Source organism: Ranitomeya variabilis, chromosome 3, assembly GCF_051348905.1.
Source record: "Ranitomeya variabilis isolate aRanVar5 chromosome 3, aRanVar5.hap1, whole genome shotgun sequence".
Taxonomy (NCBI): Eukaryota; Metazoa; Chordata; class Amphibia; order Anura; family Dendrobatidae; genus Ranitomeya; species Ranitomeya variabilis.
Genome location: NC_135234.1, coordinates 442,327,625 through 442,352,348, shown reverse-complemented (window position 1 = coordinate 442,352,348; position 24,724 = coordinate 442,327,625). Strand labels below are relative to the sequence as shown.

The 24,724-nt window shown below is 45.0% G+C and overlaps 1 protein-coding gene across 3 annotated transcripts in view; it reads left to right on the top strand.

Annotated features, from left to right (window-relative positions):
- TAF1D (TATA-box binding protein associated factor, RNA polymerase I subunit D) overlaps nucleotides 1-24,724 on the top strand; it is a 43,378-nt gene extending 18,654 nt beyond the window's left edge. For all 3 annotated transcript variants that reach the window (XM_077296450.1, XM_077296448.1, XM_077296449.1), the window contains exons 5-6: nucleotides 6,630-6,675; nucleotides 23,754-24,724. In XM_077296450.1, the coding sequence (XP_077152565.1) occupies nucleotides 6,630-6,675; nucleotides 23,754-23,825 (118 nt within the window). In that variant the 3' untranslated portion in view covers nucleotides 23,826-24,724. The remainder of the gene's footprint in view (nucleotides 1-6,629; nucleotides 6,676-23,753) is intronic.

The following is a 24,724-nucleotide window of genomic DNA, read 5'->3' as shown; positions in this document are numbered from 1 at the left end:
TGCACTTAATCAGGGACACACATGGCTTCCTCAGCTGCTGATTCCTGTCTGTGGGAGGAGGAGGCAGCAGCAGGGGCCAGGAGATCGCTGCATACCTGCCTGCCATGCTTGGACGCCGAGTTGTGCACACACAGGACCTGTGATGATGTCAGAAGTGGGCGGGCTGGAGCGTCACATGGCACCTCAGAGCCCTCCCTCTTCTTGACATCATCACAGGTCCTTCAGGCTCCCCACTAGAATCTGCAGCTTCCTCATAACCTGTGCTGTGGAAAGGCAACAGAAAGAGGTGAGTATATCCATATTTTTTATTTTAATTCTTTATTTTACACATGAATATGGATCCCAGGGCCTGAAGGAGAGTCTCTCCTCTCCTTCAGACCCTGGGAACCATCCTGGATACCTTCCGATACTTGTGTCACATTGACTTGCATTGGTATCGGGTATCGGTATCAGCGATATCCGATACTTTTTGGATATCGGCCGATACCATCCGATACCGATACCTTTGAGTATCGGAAGGTATCACTCAACACTACTTACGGCGCAATCGCAATATACGGCGCAATTTTCCAATATAAGACATACCCCGAAAGTAAGACATAGTGGGACTTTTGAGTGGTAAAAGAATGTAGGACGCTGTCTTACTAACGGGGAAACACGGTAGCTGTTCCGGGGTTAATTTACCTGATCCTCGGATTGGAAGCTGGGCCATGCCCATTGCCTTTAAATAGTTCTCCTGATCATTGGGCGTCGCCGATTTATAGCTTCTGTCTTGTGCGTTGTTATCTCGGTCTGGAGTGGAGAGCTGGTTGTTGGAGATTCGTTGCTGGTGGTGTATTTTCCTTTGTCTTATTTACTCCTTCCTATATTTGTATTTATTTTGCCCTGCACATTTATAGTGTATTCCTGAGTGACTGTGGCGTGGTGTATATTTTCCTTTATCCTTGTCTGTGCTAACTGTGGGTATTGGTGTATTACCTCTTCACTGGGTGGTGGGCGGAGGTTTCAGCCTAGGGTTGAAACAGGAGACAGGGTGAGGTTCGAGGCCTGGACATGCACACCATCAGTGTAAACTCCAGGTAGAGGGTCAGTCAGGATTTCCCTAGTCAGAGGGAAATTGCAGGGGCCCGGGTTATTAGCTCTCGCTCACCTAGTCTCCCCATGACACATGTCCCTCTTGGGATCCATGACTTCATGCATCCCCGCAGTCCAATGGGCTCAACTTCATACGAGGAACCTTCATTGGCAAATCTTGTCAGATCAGGTCTCTCTAGAAGGGAATGTAGAAGGTCGGTTCGCTTTATCTCCGCACACAACTCGGTCACTAAACTGGTGGACATCGCGAAACAATCTTTCTCGAGGGGTCCCGTGGGTAACTCCGATTTCCAAAATAGTAACCACAGATGTAAGCCCCAGAGGGTGGGGGGCTCATCTGAACGACCTCTTAGCCCAAGGTATCTGGCCTCCAATTCTGAAACAAACCTCTTCCAACATGAAAGAACTGCTGGCAGTCAAATTCGCACTACTAGAGTTCCTAGGGCCCCTTCACTCCCACCATGTCAGGATCATGTCAGGCAACAGGGTAGTGATAGCATACCTGAATCATCAGGGGGGTACTCACTCTCAGAAACTGATGGAGGTAACCAGGTCAGTATTCCACATAGCCGAAAACAACCTTCTTTCCCTGTCAGGCCTTCACATAAAAGGGGTGGACAATCACAAAGCAGACTTTCTGAGTCGTTCCCGTCTAAAGCAGGGGGCATGGAAACTAAATCAATCAGTGTTCACCCAAATCACGGAGAAATGGGGGGGGGGTTCCGAGCATAGACCTTTTTGCAAACAACCTGAACAAAAAAGTAAACACGTTTTGCTCCATAACCCCATTGGGGAACCCAGTGTCATTGGATGCGTTCCTGATCCCATGGTCCCATCAACTAGCTTATGCATTTCCCCCAATTTCTCTGATTCCGGCGGTGCTGAGGAAGATTCGGGAGGACAGGGCTCATGTGATCTTAATAGCCCCGAAAAGGCCTTGGTTCTCTTGGATGATGAGTGTCAATCTCTGACCCGTGGGTACTTCAAGATCTTCAAAATCTCCTCTCCCAGGGCCCAGTTCATCATCCGCAAATAGCCAGCTTACACTTGACAGCCTGGATTTTGAGAGGGAGCTACTAGAAAGCAGAGGATTTTCTCCAGGTCTGGTATCTACCCTACTACAAAGTAGGAAACCAGCTACAACCAAACAATATGGAAAAAATTCCTTTCGGCCTCAGGTGTTAAAATGGGTGAGGGAGTCCCTCTCAAATTCATATTGGAGTTCCTTCAAAACGGGTTGGAAATCGGTCTGGCTACTAGTACCTTTAAAGGTCCATGTAGCAGCTTTGGGATCCCTGTTTAACTACGATTTGGCAGGAAATAGGTGGGTTTCCAGGTTTATTAGGGTAGCAGGGAGATCGAGACCTCTTCCTGTAAGAGTTACCCCTCAATGGGATTTAAATTTAGTCCTTAAAGCCCTGACTAGGCCTCCCTTTGAGCCCTTAGCGGATATTACATTGAAAATCCTATCCTTTAAAACATCCCTGCTGGTCGCCTTCACCTCAGCTCGTAGAGTTAGCGACATACAGGCCCTATCGGCTAACCCTCCTTACACCCAGTTCTTGGAAGATAGGGTTGTTCTCAAGGTAGATCCAGTATGCCTCCCGAAAGTGGCAACCCGATTCCACAGAGCACAGGAGATATCTCTTCCCTCCTTTTGTCCCAACCCTAAAAACAAAGAGGAAGAGTCCTTACATACGTTAGACGTTAGGAGATGCCTTAGGCATTACATAGAAGCCACCAGAGAGAGTAGGGAGGACGCCTCTCTTTTTGTGTGTTTTCAGGCTCCCCGGAAGGGGAAAAAAGCCTCCAAAGCCACTTTAGCAAGATGGATAACGGACGCCATCAGCCTATCATAAAGTGGGGTGCCCATCCCGTGAGATGTCAAGGCTCACTCAACGAGAGCAGTAGCAACCTCTTGGGCTGAGAAGGCCAGAGCTTCAATTGACCAGATATGTAGAGCTGCTACCTGGTCTTCACCATCTACATTCTATAGGCACTATAGATTGGACCTTATCTCCTCTTCAGACCTGACTTTTGGTAAAAGAGTTCTGGAAGCGGTGGTCCCTCCCTGAATAAATAATCTCTGCAAATCTCTCCGTGGTGCCGTCATGGGCGTCAGAGAAAAATATAGTTCTTACCGATAACGGTATTTCTCTGAGCCCATGACGGCACCCGTACATTCCCTCCCTTCACTTATGGGTGTGCACATTAATATAGTGCCTTATGCTAATTACCTGAATAGTCACGCAGTATCTCAAATATAGTTTAAGTAATGTTATAAGTAAGAATCTGTTCCTTAGGGTACCGTCTCACTATACGATTTACCAACGATCACGACCTGCGATATGACCTGGCCGTGATCGTTGGTAAGTCGTTGTGTGGTCGCTGGGGAGCTGTCACACAGACCGCTCTCCAGCGACCAACGATGCCGAGGTTCGCTGGTAACCAGGGTAAACATCGGGTTACTAAGCGCAGGGCCGCGCTTAGTAACTCGATGTTTACCGTGGTTACCAGCGTAAAAGTAAAAAAAAACAAACAGTACATACTCACATTCCGGTGTCCGTCAGGTCCCTTGCCGTCTGCTGCCCGCTCTGACTGAGTGCCGCCGTACAGTGAGAGCAGATCACAGCGGTGACGTCACCGCTGTGATCTGCTCTCACTTTCTGGCCGGCAGTCAGTCAGAGCGGGAAGCAGACGGCGAGGGACCTGACGGACATCAGATGGTGAGTATGTACGGTTTTTTTTTTTTTTTTTACTTTTACGCTGGTAACCACGGTAAACATCGGGTTACTAAGCGCGGCCCTGCGCTTAGTAACCCGATGTTTACCCTGGTTACCAGCGAACGCATCGCTGGATCGCTGTCACACACACCGATCCAGCGATGACAGCGGGAGATCCAGCGACGAAAGAAAGTTCAAACGATCTGCTACGACGTACGATTCTCAGCAGGGTCCCTGATCGCTGCTGCGTGTCAGACACTGCGAGATCGTAACTATATCGCTAGAACGTCACGAATCGTGCCGTCGTAGCGATAAAAATGCCACTGTGTGATGGTACCCTTAGTCTCCCATCATTCTCTAGTAAACAACTGATGCGGGAGAGAGGTACCGCCTTTTTATCTGTAGGTTTCCTGTCCTTGATGGGTGGATCCCCTCTCTCTCCGTGGTGCCGTCATGGGCTCAGAGAAATACCGTTATCGGTAAGAACTATATTTTTTTGTGCACATGCTGCATTTTTTTTCCCGCATTCCGGAAAAATACGCAGCATGCTCATTCTTTGTGCAGAATCGCGGGGATTCCGCACACATAGGAATGCATCGATCCGCTTACTTCCCGCTTTGAGCTATGCCCACCATGCGGGAAGTAAGCGGATCATGTGCGGATGGTACCCAGGGTGGAGGAGAGGAGACTCCTCCAGGCCCTGGGAACTATATGCCTGTTAAAAAAAAAAAAAAAAAAATAGAATTAAAATAAAAAATCGTGATATTCTTACCTTCCAGCGGCCCCCCCAGCCTTCCCGCTCCTCGCGATGCTTCCGTTCCCAATAATGCCTTGCGACAATGACCTGTGATGATGTAGCGGTCTCGCGTGATGCTACGTCATCTGGGGTCATTGTCACAAGGCATTTCTGGGAACGGGAGCATTGCGAGGAGCGGGAAGGCTGCGGGGGCTGCCAGAAGGTGAGAATATCACGATTTTTTTTTAAATTATTTTTAACATATCTTTTTACTATTGATGCTGCATAGGCAGCATCAATAGTAAAAGTTGGTCACACTTGTCAAACACTGTTTGACAAGTGTGATCAACCTGTCAATCAGTTTTCCAAGCGATGCTACAGATCGCCTGGAAAACGCTAGCATTCTGCAAGCTAATTACGCTTGCAAAACGCTAGTGTTTAGCGGGAATATGCATGCCAATTCCGCCTGCGTATTTCCCCCGGCAGGGAGTTGCAGAATTGCCATGGAAATTTCTGCGACAATTCTGCAATGTGTGCACATAGCCTTACAGTTTCCAAATAACTTTGTGTCTCGATTAATGAGATCTATGAGAAATTATATTGTGCATGTTCTTGGCTACTGAGCCAACAATTTCTCTGCTGATCTTCTTTTGACTGGTAGTTCTTACGGCTTTTTATGTTTGCATGATGAGCTATATACATTAATTGGATTTGTATAATAAGCTATACATTAATTGGGTTAGTTGACAAGCCAACACCTATTTTACGAAATGCACATTGAGCTGGTGCCTGACTGTTTCACTTTATAAGTATATTTTTAATAACCTTCGTTATTGTTTGGGTTTTTTTTTTTTCTTACATTTCTATTTTGATGCGTATTATCTATAGCATTTGCATAATTAGGGTCCTGTGATTGTTTCTTATCTTTTATGTTGGACTTAACGGTTAGTGCATTATGATGTATGTATAGACTGAAAGAACTACGGTATATTAATTCTCTTTGCCCTATACAGTATGTCCCAGGTCTCTGTGTACACTGGCTAGGTGTCTTTCTTGCTCAACATCACCGTTTTTATCTGTGAATTTTTAATTTGTTTTTTGAGTATTTAATAAAGATCATGGCATTTTTCTGATCAGCAGGATTTGACTTCAATTATTGATAAATATGTAGATAATTTGTTTTGTAGATATGTTATAAATGTCTGATAGACTCGGAGATCTTAAGAATGGGGCCCCTATCTTGTACCATAGGGAATAGAGGTGGGGTTGCATGTACGATTTGTATCATTTAACTTCTTTTGGCGTTCTGAAGACTGTCAGGGTACGTGTCCACGGTCAGTAAACGCTGCTTGTTTGACGCTGTGCAGAGCTGCAGCGTCAAACACGCAGCGTCCAGATGTTCCAGCATAGTGGAGGGGATTTTATGAAATCCCGTGTCCACTATGCGTGGAAACACGCATCCGACTTCCCTGCGACTCCGGACATGCTGCGCGTCTTTTCAGATCGCAGCATGTCCGTGCTACCTGCGGCGACGCTGCGTCGCCGCAAGTAATATCACAGGGCGCTATGCGAGGGTGCGATGATCCCGGATGTGTACAGTTAACACATCCGGCATCATCGCGTCCCAGAAAGGGGGCGGGGCTTAGCGCCGAGCGGCTTCGCCGCTCCGGCGATACCGCCGGCCATCCTGACCGTGGACACGTACCCTTATGGTCCAGATGAATACATTTCTTTCCTCTGGGCTCTGAATCTAGCAAATGTTTATTGAACATCTTTGTGCATATGCTATGCATGTCCTAGTTGGGAATACACCTTTAATGCATGAATTGGTGGACAACCTATAATCTGACTTCAAAGCTTATTTTGTTAGTTGCTTTTTAAATGCCTTACAAAAAATATCATAAAACAGTGATGCTGTAGTCATTTATAACATTAGGGTACCCACCTAATCAATGGTGCCCAGGCTTTTGGAAAAGTGTATACTTTTCAGATGACTGAGCAAGTGACCCTTTTACGGTACATAAGGCATCAAATTAACGAGAATTCTATTTTTAACATATTTGCATTAATTCTAGGGAAAACCTTGAAGGGGATGAAGCAGAGGAAGAAGTAAAAGTTGTGGTGAGTTTTCTTTTTGAGTTTTAAGGAAAAAGGCGTGGGTCATAGGATCCTTTGTAGGCTTCTCTTTAGACGACTCTGTGACCGACTGCCCCAAAATTTCCATTAAAGTAAGAAAACCCATATCTCTAAAACCTTATGGCAGATTTAAAAAAAAAACGGAATACTCTAGAATAAAATAAGAACTAAAACTGGGCACTTTTGATGTGTTTCCAGATCCTCTTTAAGGTCATAACAAGCTTGGTGATTTTAGCATTCTGTTATGTATGTCAGTCCTATAAAAAAAATAAAAATAAAATAAAATAATAATTTTTTGTTAGTCTCAAGATTGTATTCATAAACTGAGTGCGACTCTGCCCCCCTGCCGCTGATTGCTTATGAAGAATCTATCAGTCTGCATCTGGAGGACAGGGTTAACTCACAGCTCATAAAGTACGGAGAACTCCACTGTTGTGCTTGATTTAAAGGACCTCTTCCAGTGTAAATCTATGTAAAGCTATAGATGCACATAAACGTACAGTGCTGAAACCTACCAAAATTGACCCTTAGTGGACAGTCTGCTTAAAATTGCTGTGTACTTGCGAAACAGATTTTATCCACTGGTGAGTGGGTTGTAGCTGGAGTATATAACGCAGGTGCCTTAATTTTAAATCTGCAGAAAATACAAGTATCAGCAAATTCAATCAAAAGTCATTTTAAAAAGAATGTCAGGTGATTATTTAGTTTTGAAACGGTTTTCCCGAGCTAGTGATTGAGTAGTTTTATCTGAACATGTAACTTTTAGTATTGCTCTCACTTAGGTTTCCTCCTTGTAATCTTCTGAACCTAGTGCACTGCAGGTCTACTAACTAGTTTGCTGATTGCCAGCCGCTTGCCTCCTACTCCTGCATATTCTACTGAGAAGTGAATATGTAGGCCTATCCCACCCATCCTATTTTTCTCCATCCCTCTTTGTCGTTTGTCACTGCTTTTATTGTGGTCAAATCTCACGCACGCTCTTGTTTTATTTCCTCTTGGAAAAGCCCACAATATGTTCTGCATAACAACTGCAGAGAAGAAAAATATAAAAGAGAAAAAGAGGACCTTATAGATGGGAGTCACCACCAAAATAGTATCAAAACAGCAGCTTTATTGAACACATATCAAAAAGAGACAGAACATGTTAAAAACATTAAAAACAGCAAAGGGGTAAACAATACCCACATAATGTCCAAATGCCCAAAATGAGGCAAAAGCACCGCACTAGCCCTGACAGAGTGTAATACACATGCCCACAGATGAAATATAGTATCAATAACAGCGTAATAGCATGACATGTAGATCAAAGCCCCACTAGCCCCGTGCCCACACAAATGAGTGAGAACCTGAGGATACCCTAAGGGCAAACATGGCCTAAGAAAGCATCATCCAATAGTATGCCGTTATGGCCACAAAAAAATATATACAACCTGGCAAAGCCGGTGATAAAGGCAACGTGGTGACCTGAGATGTAGATGAGTGGACTAATACCCACCACAAAAACAACCGGCCTGAAAGAATGAATGAGCCAGAAGATAGCCACAGATCCACAATATGATTAGCCTGCGGAGTGGGGCAAGATCTATAGGGCATGTACACCCTGTGACAGGAGAGGGTGCGTGGATCTGTGGCTATCTTCTGGCTCATTCATTCTTTCAGGCCAGTTTTTTTTGTGGTGGGTATTAGTCCACTCCTATACATCTCAGGTCACCACGTTGCCTTTATCACCGGCTTTGCCAGGTTGTATATATTTTTTTGTGGCCATAACGGCATACTATTGGATGATGCTTTCTTAGGCCATGTTTGCCCTTACGGTATCCTCAGGTTCTCACTCATTTGTGTGGGCACGGGGCTAGTGGGGCTTTGATCTACATGTCATGCTATTACGCTGTTATTGATACTATATTTCATCTGTGGGCATGTGTATTACACTCTGTCAGGGCTAGTGCGGTGCTTTTGCCTCATTTTGGGCATTTGGACATTATGTGGGTATTGTTTACCCCTTTGCTGTTTTTAACCCCTTAACGACCGCCGATACGCCTTTTAACGGCGGCCGCTAAGGGTACTTAAACCACAGCGCCGTTAATTAACTGCGCTGTGGAAAAAGTGTATAGCGCCCCCCACAGTCCGATTTTCTCCAGGGTCTCGGCTGCCGGGGGTAGAGAACATGATTCGGGTCGGTTTTTACCGACCCCGCTTTTGCGATCGCCGGTAATTAACCGTTTACCGGCAACCGCAAAAAAAAAAAAAAAAAATCCGGACTTGCGTTTTCTTTCTCTCCCCTCTAATGTGATCGCACATTAGAGGGGAGAGAAATAGGGTCCCCCGAGCCCTACCGAAAAAGTTCCCCCTCCGGTCCCCGACCCTCCTCCTTCTTCCTAGTGCTCCAAAATGGCGGGCGCATGAGCAGATGCGCCCGCCAAAACATAACTCCGGCCGCCAGAACCCAGCCTCCCCGCAGTGTATTGGGGTCGGTTTTTACCGACCCCTGGAGCGATCGCAATCCCGGGGGTCTTTACAGACCCCCGGGGTTGCGATCGCTGCATATAGTTTGTAAAAAAAAAAAAAAGTTTGCTTTTCATTTCTCTCCCCTCTGATGTGATCGTACATCAGAAGGGAGAGAAATAGAGTCCCCAGAGCCCCCCACCATACCTCCGGTGTGTCCCCCTGTCCACGGTCCAAGGTCCCCAGCCCACAGCTCCCGGCCCCCCTTCATCTTCTCTGCTGGAAGAAAATGGCGGGCGCATGCGCAGTGCGCCTGCCATGATCTGCCAGCAGAGACCCAGCAACCTGTGAGAATTTTCTCATAGGCTGCTGGGTTTTGATTACTGTGATATGTCCTATCACAGTGATCAAAACCCCTAATGTTTGATAAATATGGCAGCACTTGGGCTGTACCTCTCTCTTCTCTCCTTGTAGTTGTTCTGGGAGAGAAGAGAGAGAGACTACATATCAAGCGCTGCCCTGTCAGTAATAAAAAAAGCCATTTCTATATCCGCCAGCATCGAATTTACCCACCCCCGTTCCCCGTAATCCCTGCATCATAAGCAGGGGATTATTAAAAAAAAAAAAAAAAATAAATATTATAACTTTTTTTAAAATTTTTTTGTTAGGGTTGGGGTTGGGGTTGGAAATAAATAAAATGGCCCGCAGAAGTTTCAGCGCGGAGCAAGCTTACAGCCTGCTTTGCTCCGGCAGCTCCGGCAGTGAAACAGAATCTGCCTCTGAAGCTGAGCAGTTTTCAGACAGTGATGACGACTCTTCGTCCACGGGATCCCCCGGCCCGATGGTAGCGGAGTCGGTCGTCACTGCTGAAGCTTCACAGGCAGGACCAAGTACCGCAGTCCCCCCACCGCTGTGGTATAATGACACCTCATTTTCCCCTCAAATTCCCCCTTTTTCTGCAGTCCCTGGAATAAAAGTAAATGTCGCCAATTTTACCCCCATTGATTTTTTTGAAATTTTCATTAGCCCCGAAGTCCTGCAATTAATCGTCCACCAAACCAACCTATATGCACGCCAGTATATTTCCCAAAAACCCAATGCCTTTCATTCCCATTCCTGGATCCCCACAAATGTCCCCGAAATAAAAAAATTCTTAGGCCTCACCCTGAATATGGGTATAGTAAAAAAAACCACTCTCCGCTCTTACTGGGCAACAAAAGCTGTCCACAGCACCCCTGTATTTGCAGCAGTCATGACCCGAGTCCGTTACGAAGCCCTGATGAGATTCCTCCACTTTAGTGACAATTCCCAAGCCCTCCCAAGAACTGACCCCAACTACGATCGGCTAAATAAATTAAGACCCCTAATTTCCCTCCTAAAAACTTCCTTTCTAAATTCCTATACCCCAGAGCAAAATGTGGCAGTCGACGAGTCCTTGATGAGCTACAAGGGCCGTCTGTCATTCCGCCAATTTATTCCCTCCAAGAGAGCCAAATACGGCGTAAAATTATACAAAGCATGCGAGAGCTCATCAGGGTACACGTCCACCTTTTTAATTTATGAAGGTAGGGACCGCCAAATAAACGCCCCAAACTGCCCCCAGACAATTGGTATCCCAGGCAAAATTGTCTGGGAGCTAATGACGCCCTTTCTCAATCAAGGGTACCACGTGTATACGGACAACTATTACACGAGCATCCCCCTATACAAATCCCTCCATGCTGCAAATACAGGGGCCTGTGGGACAGTGAGGAAAAATAGAGTGGGGCTTCCGTCACAGTTGGTGTCCAGACGCTTGGAGAGGGGGGCGTCATTCTCACTTGCAAGCTACCAACTTCTTGCAGTGAAGTGGAAAGACAGGAAGGACGTCTACATGCTTTCCACACTGCATACGGACACCACTGTGACGGTCAGAGAGAGGGGTGCCACCAGGGACAAAGAAAAACCTGTCTGCGTCACAGACTACAACAAACACATGGGTGGCGTAGACTTGTCAGACCAGGTTCTGCAACCATACCTGGTCAAGAGGAAGACCAGGGCATGGTATAAAAAGGTGGCAATCTATCTAATCCAAACTGCCACATATAACAGTTTTGTCCTATATAAAAAATCACAAGGACCACTTACGTTCCTGCACTTTCAGGAAAAAGTTGTAGAGAGCCTCATATTTGAGTCCATGGCACCGGGGGAAGCCTTCGACTCTGAGGATTCCCGGAGACTTTCAGAACGCCATTTTCCTCACCCTGTCCCTGTCACTCCCACCCAAAGGTATCCTCAAAAAAGGTGCAGAGTTTGCAGAAAGCATGGCAGACGGAGTGATTCCCGATTCTATTGCCCCACATGCCCATCCCAACCAGGCCTTTGTATCTCCCCCTGTTTTGAGACCTACCACACCACCTACAATTATTAGTTTGTTTGTTTTTTCAATAATTTTTATTTTCTGCTTAGTGGCCCAAGTAGTACAATTTGGAACAATTGATAAATATTATTTTAATTAGTAGATCCCATTTTACCCCATTTCATAATTAATTCCAGAACTTGATCAATCCCATACCAAACTACTATCCCAACAAATTCTCATCCACGTACCCACGTCTGTACGCTCTAGAGTGTGGACCCCACAAATGTTCTTGCAAAGTCAGGTCATCTGACAATTCTAGAACTTGATCAATCCCATGCCAAACTACTATTCCAACAAATTCTCGTCCACGTACCCATGTCAATAAGCGTTAGAATGTGGACCCCAGAAATGATCTTGAAAAGTGAGATCATCTGAAAATGAATTCTAGGACTTGATTACTCACAAACATTTTTGACCATTTATCTATTTTTGACCATTTTTTATGACTGTCTTGCTACACAAAACTTTGGCTTCCATTTATATTACTTATATTTATGTTGATGATACGGGCATGATCATTTTATTGTAGGATTTCTAAAAAAAATTAGGAAGTTCCGTACTTATACACTATGGGCTTTACTTTATGGTTCTTGCCGAACCTCTGGTACCAGACAATACTTTCTATAGAGAACTGGTTGTTTTGTGCCTATAGCGGTTCTGACCTTGGCGGGTGGGGGCTTGCTATGGTGTACCACGTCTATTGGCACATTTGTCCCCATATAGGGATTGATGGAGCTAAAAGGACGTTGTACGACCAGTCTCTGAAAGTGTCTGCCATTCTAGCCCTGATGGTGTTCTTTCATCTTTGGAACAAACTCCGATTTGCCACATAGTTGGCTGCATTTTCCTACACATTTTGCCCTTCATTCCAGTACAGTTTATTCTTCCTGCTACAATATACGCAAATGCAGGACAACTGTTTTGTTAGCAAGACCAATTTTATACTCAGCCAATGTGTTTTAGGAGCATGCCTCCCTCTGAGCAAAAAAGAAAATCCTTGCAGGAATTATTACTCACAATGTCTCTAGAAGCTTTGAATGGGTCCTGGATCTTCAATTTCAAATAAAGCCAAATTTGTCACATTGTGCCCCTTTATGTCCAAGCCCTGCCATTTGTCCAAACAGAACTTTTTGACTACATATGGGATATCGCTGCACTCATAATAAAGTGGGTAACGAATTGTGGGGTCCACTTTTTGATGTTATTTCTGAAAAAGTGAGACATTCAGGTCTAAAACAAGATTCTCGTGGAAAAAAAAGAATTTTTTCAGTATGCCGACCTAATGTTATCAAACTCTGTGTCGTACATGTGGGTTCAAATTGCTCAATATACCCCTGATTAAATTCTTTGAGGGGTGTAGTTTCCAAAACAGGGTCAGTTGTGGGGGGTTTCTGCTGTTAGGCACATCTACAAACCCAAAATGGCGTCCGCTCTCACAATTAAGAGATTAAAAAGTCAAACGGCGCTCCTTCCCTTCCAAGCTCCGCAGTGCACCCAAACAGAGGTTTACCCCCACATACGGGGTATCGACATACTCAGAACAAATTGCACAACAACTTTTGGGAACCAATTTCTCTTGCTACCCTTGGGAAAATAAAAAATTGGGGGTGAAAAGATCATTCTTGTGAAAAAAAAAATGATTTTTAATTTTTTCGGCTCTACGTTATAAACTTGTGTGAAGCACTTGGGGGTTCAAAGTGTTGACCACACACCTAGATAAGTTCCTTAGGGGGTCTAGTTTCCAAAATGGGGTCACTTTTGGGGGGTTTCCACTGTTTAGGCGCATCAGCGGCTCTCCAAACGCGACATGGTGTTCAATCTCAATTCCAGGGAATTCTGTGTTGAAAAAGTCAAATGGCGCTCTTTCCCTTCGGAGCTCTGCTGTGCACCCAAAAAGTGGTCCTCCCCCACATATGACGTATCGACATTCTCCGGACAAATTGCACAACAAAATATGTGGTTCATTTTCTTTTTTTACACTTATGAAAATAAAAAAAATTGGTTCTGAAGTAAAATGTTTGTGAAAAAAAGTAAAATGTTCATTTTTTCCTTCCACATTGCTTTAGCTCTCATGAAGCACCTGAAGGGTTAATAAACTTCTTGAATGTGGTTTTGCGCACCTTGAGGGGTGCAGTTTTTAGAATGGTGTCACTTTTGGGTATTTTCAGCCATATAGACCCCTCAAACTGACTTCAAATGTGAGGTGGTCCCTAAAAAAAATGGTTTAGTAAATTTTGCTGTAAAAATAAGAAATTGCTGGTCAAATTTTAAACCTTATAACTCCCTAATATATATTTTTTTTTTTCCAAAATTGTGCTGATGTAAAGTAGACATATGGGAAATGTTATTTATTGACCATTTTGTGTGACATATCTCTCTGATGTAAGGGAATAAAAATTCAAATTTTGAAAATTGCAAAATTTTCTAAATTTTCGCCATATTTCCATTTTTTTAATAAATAAACGCAAGTAATATCGAAGAAATGTTACCACTAACATGAAGTACAATATGTCACGAGAAAACAGTCTCAGAATCAGCAGGATCTGTTGAAGCGTTCCCGAGTTATGACCTCATAAAGTGACAGTGGTCAGAATTGTAAAAATTGGCTCGGTCATTAAGTACCAAATTGGCTCTGTCACTAAGGGGTTAATGTTTAACATGTTCTGTCTCTTATTGATATGTGTTCAATAAAGCTGCTGTTTTGATACTATTTTGGTGGTGACGCCCATCTATAAGGTCCTCTTTTTCTCTTTTATATTTGGCAATTGTTCAGACCTTGGTTTGAGTCCCGCCGACCGTGGTGCCCCCATTGTTTTCTATTTGGGACAACTGCAGAGAAGACCATTACTGGTGCATCGGTGGAATTTGTTGTCAATTTGCGATACATTGAAGACTACTGTAGGTTTATCATGTAGAGTCAGGCAGCAGTGACTTTACAGTAACAGCTAAGTTTGGACAATCCTGTTTATGCAATGGTACTCGGCGTATATTCCAAAACTTGGAAGGAACAAATGGGGAAACGAGTAAAGAAACTCCTCTGAGGAACCTAAGGTTTAATGCATACTGATTTGCTTCAAAGTACCTCCATCTTACTTTGACAGATTTACACCCCCTTTAGCAATCTATCAAACAGCTTCATCAGCTAGGCACCTATAATGGCTAGCAATGGACAGATTTGCCTCCTCAGGAGTTTTTTAAAATCACAATCTTTTAATATGTTTATGATCATCAGGTGTGTTTTGCAGAGGCAATGTTGTACACAGTTCAATACAGTTCTGAGCCAAAGTCCACAATCTTTACTAAGCCAGAATACATGCAAGAACCAATCAGCTAACTAAACAGAAATCAGTCAGTCGTTAAGGCTTCTTTCACACTTCAGTTGTTTGGCGTCAGTCTGCTCCGACATCGCAACGGATCCGTCAAAATTGTTGAGAAAACGGTTCTAACGGATCCGTTTTTTTGACACATCCGTTACACGGATGCGTAAAAAAACGGATCCGTACCGACCGTTTTTTACATCCGTTGGAACCGTTTTGACGGATCTGTTTTTAAAAACGGGATCTTAATGTGATTGGCTAATACAAAGTATTTGGAAATGTGACTGGCTACTGGAAACTACTGGGAAACTATATATACAGTGTATTTACACCACATCTTTGAAAGGATGTAGAGAAAGTGGCAAAGATATTGTGAAGATATGTGCAGATTTCACTTTTGAGGCTAATTGGTTGGCAGTCATCGTTCGGGACAAGGAGGAAGAAAGACTGCGCATCCTGCGGCAGCGGCGGAAGAGAAGGCTGTGGATCCATCCTATTACAGCCCAACACATGACCCGTGGCGTTTATTCCACACTGTATATTGAATTGAGGGAAAATCCTGAAAAATTCTTCAGCTGTGTGCGCATGAAAGCGGAAAATTTTGAAATTTTGTTGGGCCGTGTTGGAGAATCAATACGGAGACGAGACACCCAGATGCGCTTCTCCATATAACCAGCGGAGCGTCTGATGATGACTATTCGGTAAGTTATTCTTTTTTTTTTAATGATTCTCATTCATCAGACTTATAACTGCAATGTTGTTTTTTGAAGTTTTTATTAATTATTGTCTTTTTCTTTTGTTAACAGATTCCTTGCAACTGGAGAGCCGTTTTCATCCCTACATTTCCAGTACAGGCTTGGGATATCCACAATCTCAAGGATCATCAGAGAGACCTGCCGGGCATTGTGGGATTGCTTACAGGCGGAATACATTCCAGAGCCATCACAGGAGAGGTGGCTGGAGATTGCCCACAATTTTGAAGAAATATGCCAGTTCCCAAATGTGTGGGAGCAGTCGATGGCAAGCATATAAGGATTGTCAAACCTTATGGCTCTGGATCTAAATTTTACAATTACAAAAAGTACTTCTCAATTATATTGCTGGTCATAGTCGACGCACACTGCAAGTTCATCGCTGTGGATATCGGTGCGTATGGACGCGCAATTGACTCCCAGATTTTTACAACTTCACCAATGGGGCGTCGTTTGTATGGTGAGACATTTCACTTTCCACCGCCTAGACCACTCCCTGGAACCACCGGTCCACCATTGCCATTTGTGTGCATTAGAGATTACGCCCTCCAGCTTTCACCACACTTGATAAAACCCTATGGAAGTAGTGGACTGACCCAGAGGAAGAATATTTTTAATTATCGGTTAACCAGAGCACGAAGAGTTGTGGAATGTGCCTTTGGGATATTAACTGCTAAATGGAGAATCCTACTAACTGCAATTAAACTGCAGCCTGAGACTGTTGATGATGTGGTGAAGGCTTGTGTGGTACTTCACAATTTTTTATTATCCAAAGAACATGTTTCCATGGAGGAAAATGTGTCAGAAACCACCTTGCGGGATTACCACAACACAAGTTTTCGCAGTCCAGTTGCAGTCTCCAGAATGCGGGACAATTTTGCAGACTACTTTATGTCTCCTCAAGGATCAGTTGACTGGCAGTACGAAATGGTGTAAAATGTTTTTTTGTTTTTTTTCACACTTGTAAATATACCATGTTTTTTGTTTTGTAACAAAACATTTGGACTTTTATCTCGCAGTATTGTATGTTTTGTACACATTTTCTGCTATTACTTTTACCATAAGCTTGGTGGTTTTTATACAGTTTAAAAAAAAAAAAAAAAAGGAAAGACAATAAAATTGTTTTTAAACCAAAAAAGTTTTATTTATTTACAGGTTTATTACAGGTTCTCATAAATTTGGGTGGAGATAGTAGCGGAGGGGCGGACCACGTCGATAGTGGGGGACAGGACATCACGGGGAGGATCAGAAGTGGAATGGGTGGTGAAAACATGAGGTTGGGCAGGGAGTTGAGGTACAGATGTGGACTGCGGGAGGTATGGTGAAGGTGTTGGTGGGATTGGGAACGGTGAAGTTTAAGGGGAAGAATGGAAAGGGGAAGGTAGGTACTGGGAAATACTGAGGGGGGAAGGAAGGAATGGCGAAGGAGTAGGAGGATGGACGGGAGGAGGATAGACGGCAGCTTGAGGGGGGAAAGGTGTTGAAACATGAAGGGTAGGTGGAGGGGCTTGGGACATCGCCTGCGCTAGAGCAGTGTGGCAGCCTTGCATCACATGCATCTGCAGGTCAGGAGTTAGATTTTCCATGTGCCTGAGGACCGACTGAAAAAAACAGTGTCTTGGTGACAGGTTTGCATCTGAATGCATCCTATCCACACGACTGCTGAGTTCAAGTATGCTTTTGTTAACCATATTGCACCCAGCAGATGTTTGCTCACCCAAAAGCCTGATGGCATTCTGGAAGGCTGCATTCAGATGCAAAAACTCAGGCGCATAGCTCCTTTCCTGACCTCTCTGGCGCTGCCGTCCTGACCCCAAAGGTGGTCTAGATGTTGCGGCAGTATCAGAGGGGTGGGGTAAAGGGAACTCTAAATCACCTGCAGCTTCATGTGACAAAGTCCACCCTGCTGCTCCAGCGCTGGTGGATGGGGCCGAGGGATCAAACAAAAGGGAAGATACAGAGGGGTCGGGTCTTTCGACATGGTCCCCGGTGGCGGACTCCTGTGAGATCGCTCCAGAGGGGTGCAACTCTGATGCAGGCTCCCAAGTGCTGCAGACAGTGCTGTTAAAGAAGGAAAAAAAAATAAAATTAGTATCTTGATATTACAATTGCCCTTGCTGCCCCAAAAAATTGAAGGTTACACATTTTAACAGTTTGACTGAAAACATGTGGTGTTGAATATTTACCTTCTGCTCAGCAGCGTCGACCGGAGGAACGACAGGGCTCTGGCATATTTATACCTGCTCCTGCGTCCTCTAGATCCACTCGGGGCCTGCATCTCCTTGTTAAACTCCCTCTTGAAGCGATCCCTGAGTGACCGCCACCGCACGATAACCCTGCTACCTGGAAAGGTAAAGCAAAAATTGGTTACTATACAACACATTAAATCATGCTAACATAAGTTAATGACGTGTGAATACTTACACGCTAGATCCTGGGCCCCAGCATCGAGTTCCTCCCAGTTCTCCAGAACAGCACCGCACACTTCCTCCCATAGCCGCCGGGTGATTAACTGGTCAGCATGGCGGCGGTCTGCCATGTTCCACAGCGGCTCCCGATTTTGGACCTCTTGGATGAGTGTGTCTACATCAATCCCCTCCTCTTCCTCAGCCTGTTCAGGAGCACGCTGTGAAGCTTTTAACAAAAAAAAATTATAAACGGAAAGATTATACCACATGAATTTTAAAATTTACTAAACACCAAACCAAAAAGGAACTTACTCTTTGGTGACCGCCGCGATTAGCATTCCGACGGGAGGTGCTTCGATGAACTCTAGGGCGAGCCCCGGATTGTGAAGACTAATAAAAAAATAAATAAATTATGTGCTTGGATGGAGGCATATGTATTGTGTGTGTGCTGTGCTGAATGTTTGTGTTGGGTGTAGTGTGTTGTATGTGCGGATCTGTCTCTGCAAAACTTACACTATGCGCTCCCGCTCCTTGCATTTCTCCACCCTGCCCGTCTCCTTCTGGAAGTCCCTCTGCTTCAGCTTCCTGTGAAAACAGAATAAATACATATAGGGTTCAAAAACATGTTACCATAGTTGTACCAAAAAAAATTTATGAAGAAAAAAAAATAAACACCTCAGGTGGCTGACGATGTGATGGGGGGCTCCCAGAAGTAGACATTAAGGTCCCTGTTTTAAACTTGGGGAGCCTGCCTGCGTCTGTCTTGGGTCCCTCTTGCTCCCTAGAATCTGCAAGTATAAAGAGAGTTCTAAGCTACTATGCAAAAGGATAGATGCAGCTTTCGGGACTTTATACTTACATCTGTTTTCCAAACTTGGGGGGCCTGCCTGCGTCTGTCTAGGGTTCCTTGCTTGCTTGGTCCCTCTAAAATATTCCAATTTAAACACAGTTTTAATTAGAATGATTATGTATTGGTATGCCAACATACATTTTGATTCCCCCCCCCCAACAAAAAAAATTATTACAACACCAAATTAAAAAAAAAAATGAGTGTCAACAGTTATCTTTCAAACTTGATATGCTTGATGCTCAAGCTGCCAAACCCTCCACCTCCTGTTTCCCCCACACGCAAAAACCCAAATTTCCTTGAAAGCAACACCAACACTACTTCAAACTTGATATGCGCCATGCGCATGCTGGTAAACCTACCCCCCCCAAACAAAGTATCAACCTTATAAAAAATTCCCTCATTCAAAGTTAAAATACCAATACCCAAAAATGTTGATTATGATTACCCTTCAGTTACTATTTTCTAAAACTAGATTTTCTATATTACTAACATTTTCTATACCAAAGGTTTGCATTCCGCATTTGTGTGTGTGTGTGTGTGTGTGTGTGTGTGTGTGTGTGTGTGTGTGTGTGTATATATATATATATATATATATATATATATATATATATATATATATTATTTTTTTTTATTTTTTTTTTGGGGGGGGGGAATGTAGGAGCTACACTGCTCTTTATTTTAAATACCAGTACAGTATGAAAAATAACAAAAATGCAGGACACACATCACACGGCATTTATACACACACGTCACAGCACAGCCGTTCAAAATACCAGCACAGTATGAAAAATATGCAAGGCGGGCACACACACGCACGCACGCGATGGCAGTAGTCACATGGCAGTCTCAGGCAGGGTCTGTCTTGCTGGCTGCTGGCAGGGTCTGTCTTGCTGGCTGCTGGCAGGGTCTGTCTTGCTGGCTGCTGGCAGGGTCTGTCTTGCTGGCTGCTGGCAGGGTCTGTCTTGCTGGCTGCTGGCAGGGTCCGTCTTGCTGGCTGCTGGCAGGGTCCGTCTTGCTGGCTGCTGGCAGGGTCCGTCTTGCTGGCTGCTGGCAGGGTCCGTCTTGCTGGCTGCTGGCAGGGTCCGTCTTGCTGGCAGGGTCCGTCTTGCTGGCTGCTGGCAGGGTCCGTCTTCCTGGCTGCTGGCAGGGTCCGTCTTGCAGGCTGCTGGCAGGGTCTGTCTTGCAGGCTGCTGGCAGGGTCTGTCTTGCTGGCTGGCACTGTGTTCCCTCTCTGCTTGATGGCACATTGAGGAATGAAGCCCACCTGTCCTGTTTATATAGTTTTGGGGTTGTCTGGGCAAAGTATCTACTTTTTGGAGCATGCTCAATTGAAAAAGCGGATTGGGGCGACGGATCCGCCAAATGATGGATCGCGCCGGATCCGTCGCCCATAGGCGGCCATTCTAGGAAATGGCAGACGCGACTGAGCCGCTGCGAACCGCCATTTTGGCGCAGACAAAAACCGTTACAATGTCCGTCAATGTCAAGACGACGTCCACCAAATCTCAACGGATCAGTCACATGGCGGATGGAACGGACGACCATCCGCCACAATCCGTCGCTAATGCAAGTCTATGGGAAAATAGCGGATCCGCAAAAAAAAAATGGCGGATCCGCTATTTAAAGAAAACTGTGGATTCAAACTGACGCCAAAAGACTCAAGTGTGAAAAAGGCCTAATTTAAATTGAATCTGTCACTACATGTGACCTCTCTATACTAAACTATTAGTATGGGCATACAGGTTGCAGAATGCTGACAACAGTCCTACCTGTGTGTCTTATATCAGATATGTTGTTGCTCAGAAATCATCTTATATCACTTTATATAAGTGACCTCTTTCAAGCTACGGGGCAGATGGTGCCTGGAGATAACTCTGCCTCCAGGGCTAATTAAACATGAAGGGGAGTTACCAGTTATGTGACATGATTACCAGTGTGATGTGTAATGGCCGCTCTCTGCTCTCCTGATTCCTGACACATCTGCAGGTTCCTCTCCACTTCAGTTCCATCTCACAGGCACACAGGGTTACAATATTGTTGCAATATAGCAAAACTCAGAGAGAAGGAAAAATGTGTTTGTCTTCTTGCAAATTTAATTTCTCCTGTTCTGTGTTGGTTACTTGTCTCACACTGGAAAATGCCTTCTTCATGTTGTATAATAAGCTCTGGAGGCAGAGTTAACTCCAGGCTCCATTCACCCCAGAGCCTGGAAGAGGTCATTTCTAAAAAGCGATAAAAGATGACGTGTGAACATACCCTTAGAGTACTATTTTTTTTTTATGCTGCAGCCGAAACCTGCTGTCTTGGCAGTAAAAGGAAAAAAAAAAAGCTGCTTGCGACAAGCAGGTTTTGGTGCAGATTAGATATGTCATTTGTCTAAACTACAGTGAGGGGGGAATAAGTATTTGATCCCTTAGGGTGTGTGCACATGTTGCGGATTTCATGCGGATCCGCAGCGTTTTTTGCCTTGCAGAAACGCTGCAGATCCGCAAGTGATTTACAGTACAATGTAAATCAATAGGGGAAACAAAATGCTGTGCTAATGGTGGGGAAAATTCTGTGCGAAAACGAGTTGATTAGCAGCGTCTAACTGGTCTGTAGAAGCCAGAACTCTTAATGGTTGGGAGGGGATCAAATACTTATTTCTCAGTGCAAAATTCTAATAAATTTTATACAATGTGATTTTCTGGATTTTATTTTTGATATTCTGTCTCCTAATGTTAAAATTCACTTACCCATAGAGGAAACCTGTCACCCCCAAAATCGAAGATGAGCTAAACCCACCGGCATCAGGGGCTTATCTACAGCATTCTGGAATGCTGTAGATAAGCCCCCGATGTATCCTGAAAGATGAGAAAAAGAGGCTAGATTTATACTCACCCAGGGGCGGTCCCGCTGTGGTCCGGTCCGATGGGCGTCGCGTTCCGGTCCATTCTTACGATGATGTCCTCTTCATGCTCCGGCACAGGTGTACTTTGTCTGCCCTGTTGACTGCCCTGTTGTGCGCAGGCGCCGGGCCTCTTTGACCTTTCCCGGCGCCTGTGCACTGCAGTACTTTGCTCTGCCCTCAACAGGGCAGACAAAGTACGCCTGCATCGGAGCCGCAGCGTGAAGACAAGAGGATGTCATCCTATGAAGATGGGAGGCACTGGACGGGACCGCGACACCCATCGGATCGGACCCGCCCGCCCAGGTGAGTATAATCTAACCTCTTTTTCTCATCTTTCAGGACACATCGGGGGGCTTACCTACAGCATTCCAGAATGCTGTAGATAAGCCCCTGATGCTGGTGGGCTTAGCTCATGTTCGATTTTGGGGGTGACAGGTTCCCTTTTAAAATTATAGACTGTTCATGTCTTCGTCAGTGGGCAAACTTACAAAATCAGCAAGGGATCAAATACTTATTTCCCCCACTGTACATCTATCTATATAATCGTCCAAGGTCCACTTCCGTCTGTTTGTCTGTCACGGAAATCCCGCATCGCTGATTGGTCGCAGCCGGCTGGGCGCAACCAATCAGCGACAGGCACAGTCCGGCTGCGAATTTGCCCCTCCCTACCCCCCTCCAGTCAGTGCCCCCTTCATACTCCCCCTCCAGTCAGCGCCCACATAGCGTTTTAGCAGTCTGTTAAACGGACTGCGTTACACCGCAGCATAACGCGGTGTAACACAGTCCGTTAACGCTGCCATTAACCCTGTAAGTGTGACCAACTTATTACTATTGATGCTGCCTATGCAGCATCAATAGTAGAAACATATAATGTTAAAAATAATAATTGAAAAAAAAAATCATTATATTCTCACCTTCCCGCGTCCGCGCCAGCCTTTCCCGCTCCTCGCAACGCTCCGGTCCCAAGAATGCATTGAGGCAACGACCCGTGATGACGTAGCGGTCTCGCGAGACCGCTAAATCATCACGGGTTATTGCCGTAAGGCATTACTGGGAACGGAGCATCGCTAAAGGCCTGGGCTGGAGTCGGGGGCCGCCGGAAGGTGAGTATATAACTATTTTTTATTTTAATTCTTTTTTTAAAAGGGTTATGGTGCCCACATTGCTATATAGTACGTGGGCTGTGTTATATACTGCGTCGCCTTGCTCTACACTACGTGGGCTGTGCTATATACTGCATGGGCTGTGCTATATACTGCGTGGGCTGTGAGACTCTTTTGCCCGGGGCTCTCAAAAACCTGCAGCTTGCCCTGGCTTCACTGATTCGTCGCGGCCGGCTGCGACCAATCAGTTACAGGCACAGGCCGGCCGCGAATTGGCACGGGATTTGAACCACGCTTCGCTAATTGGTCCCGGCCGGCCGGCCGAATCCTGTGTATTCATTGCATTATTCTGAAACCTTCATAAATAAACTACATAAATATTCTAGAATACCCAATGCATCTAGTATTTAATAAAGTTGGTTTTGTATACCAAAAAAAAAAAGCTGCTTTTTTTTTTTTTTTTGCAGTGTTTTTTTCACTTCCTTTATAGCTTTCTATGGTGAAAGATCACTGAAAAGAATAAACATCCTTCAGTCAGGAAAAACAAAGAAATTAAAAAGCTGCAAAAAAAAAATACATGCAAATATAACCTTAGGGTTCCTGGCTGCAGACTATAAGATGTAAAGGCTTCTGGGCAAGATTTTTTTTTTTTTTTTTTTTTTTTCTTCCAAGAAATTCTTTCTCATTTCATTTACTTTCCTGACATATGTCAATAACCTGACCCTACTGTAGCTTTAATATTTTAATTCCTTGACTAAATGTTTTTACTTTTCCTTGTGATAGTCAGATACATGGTCAGTAACATTTAACAAACACATAAGCAGTAGTGCTACAGATGTTTGTTTTCTTTTAACCAACTTTTGCTTACAGATGTTTTTGTTTTTTTCTATATTTCAGGAAAACAGTGAATTCATTTTGGACTGCCAAGTACCCAGCAAGAAAATGTGGCAAATAAAATTGGAAAGTTGAACAAAGATCATCTGCAACAAATAAAACTTTTTAAGGACTGTACAAAATAAATTGTACAGCGTACCTGGGTGCCTTAACCCCTTAACGACCGCCGATACGCCTTTTAACGGCGGCCGCTAAGGGTACTTAAACCACAGCGCCGTTAATTAACGGCGCTGTGGAAAAAGTGAATAGCGCCCCCCAGAGTCGGATTTTCTCTGGGGTTTCGGTTGCCGAGGGTAGCCGAGACCCCAGAGAACATGATTCGGGGGGGTTTTACCGACCCCCGAGTTGCGATCGCCGGTAATTAACCGTTTACCGGCGGACGCAACACACAAAAAAAAACACGCGATTTGCCATTTAATTTCTCTGTCCTCCGATGTGATCGCACATCGGAGGACAGAGAAATAGTGTCCCTGATGGCCCCCAATAGCCCCCCCAATACTCACCTATCTCCCCCGGTGCTCCTCGTGGCTCCCGATGGGCGCCGCCATCTTTTTTCTGGGAAAAAATGGCGGGCGCATGCGCAGTGCGCCCGCCGCCCAGCACCCGGAAGATCTTTGGGGTCTCGGCTGCCGGGGGTGGCCGAGACCCCAAAGAACATGATCGGGGTCGGTTTTTACCACCCCTGTTTTGCGATCGCCGGTAATTAACTGTTTACCGGCGACCGGGAAAAAAAAAAAAAAAAAGCGATCTGTAATTCTCTGTCCTCTGATGTGATCGCACATCAGAGGACAGAGAAATAGGGGGATTCGGGGACCCTATCATACTCACCCGGTGTCCCCGGGTCCTCCTGCGTCTCCTCTTGCCGGCCGGCTTCTTCCTCTGCAAAGAAAATGGCGAGCACATGCGCAGTGCGCCCGCCATCTGCTGCCATCTGCCGGCCGGCAGGAGAGACGAGTTGGGGCTAAAATTAGGGT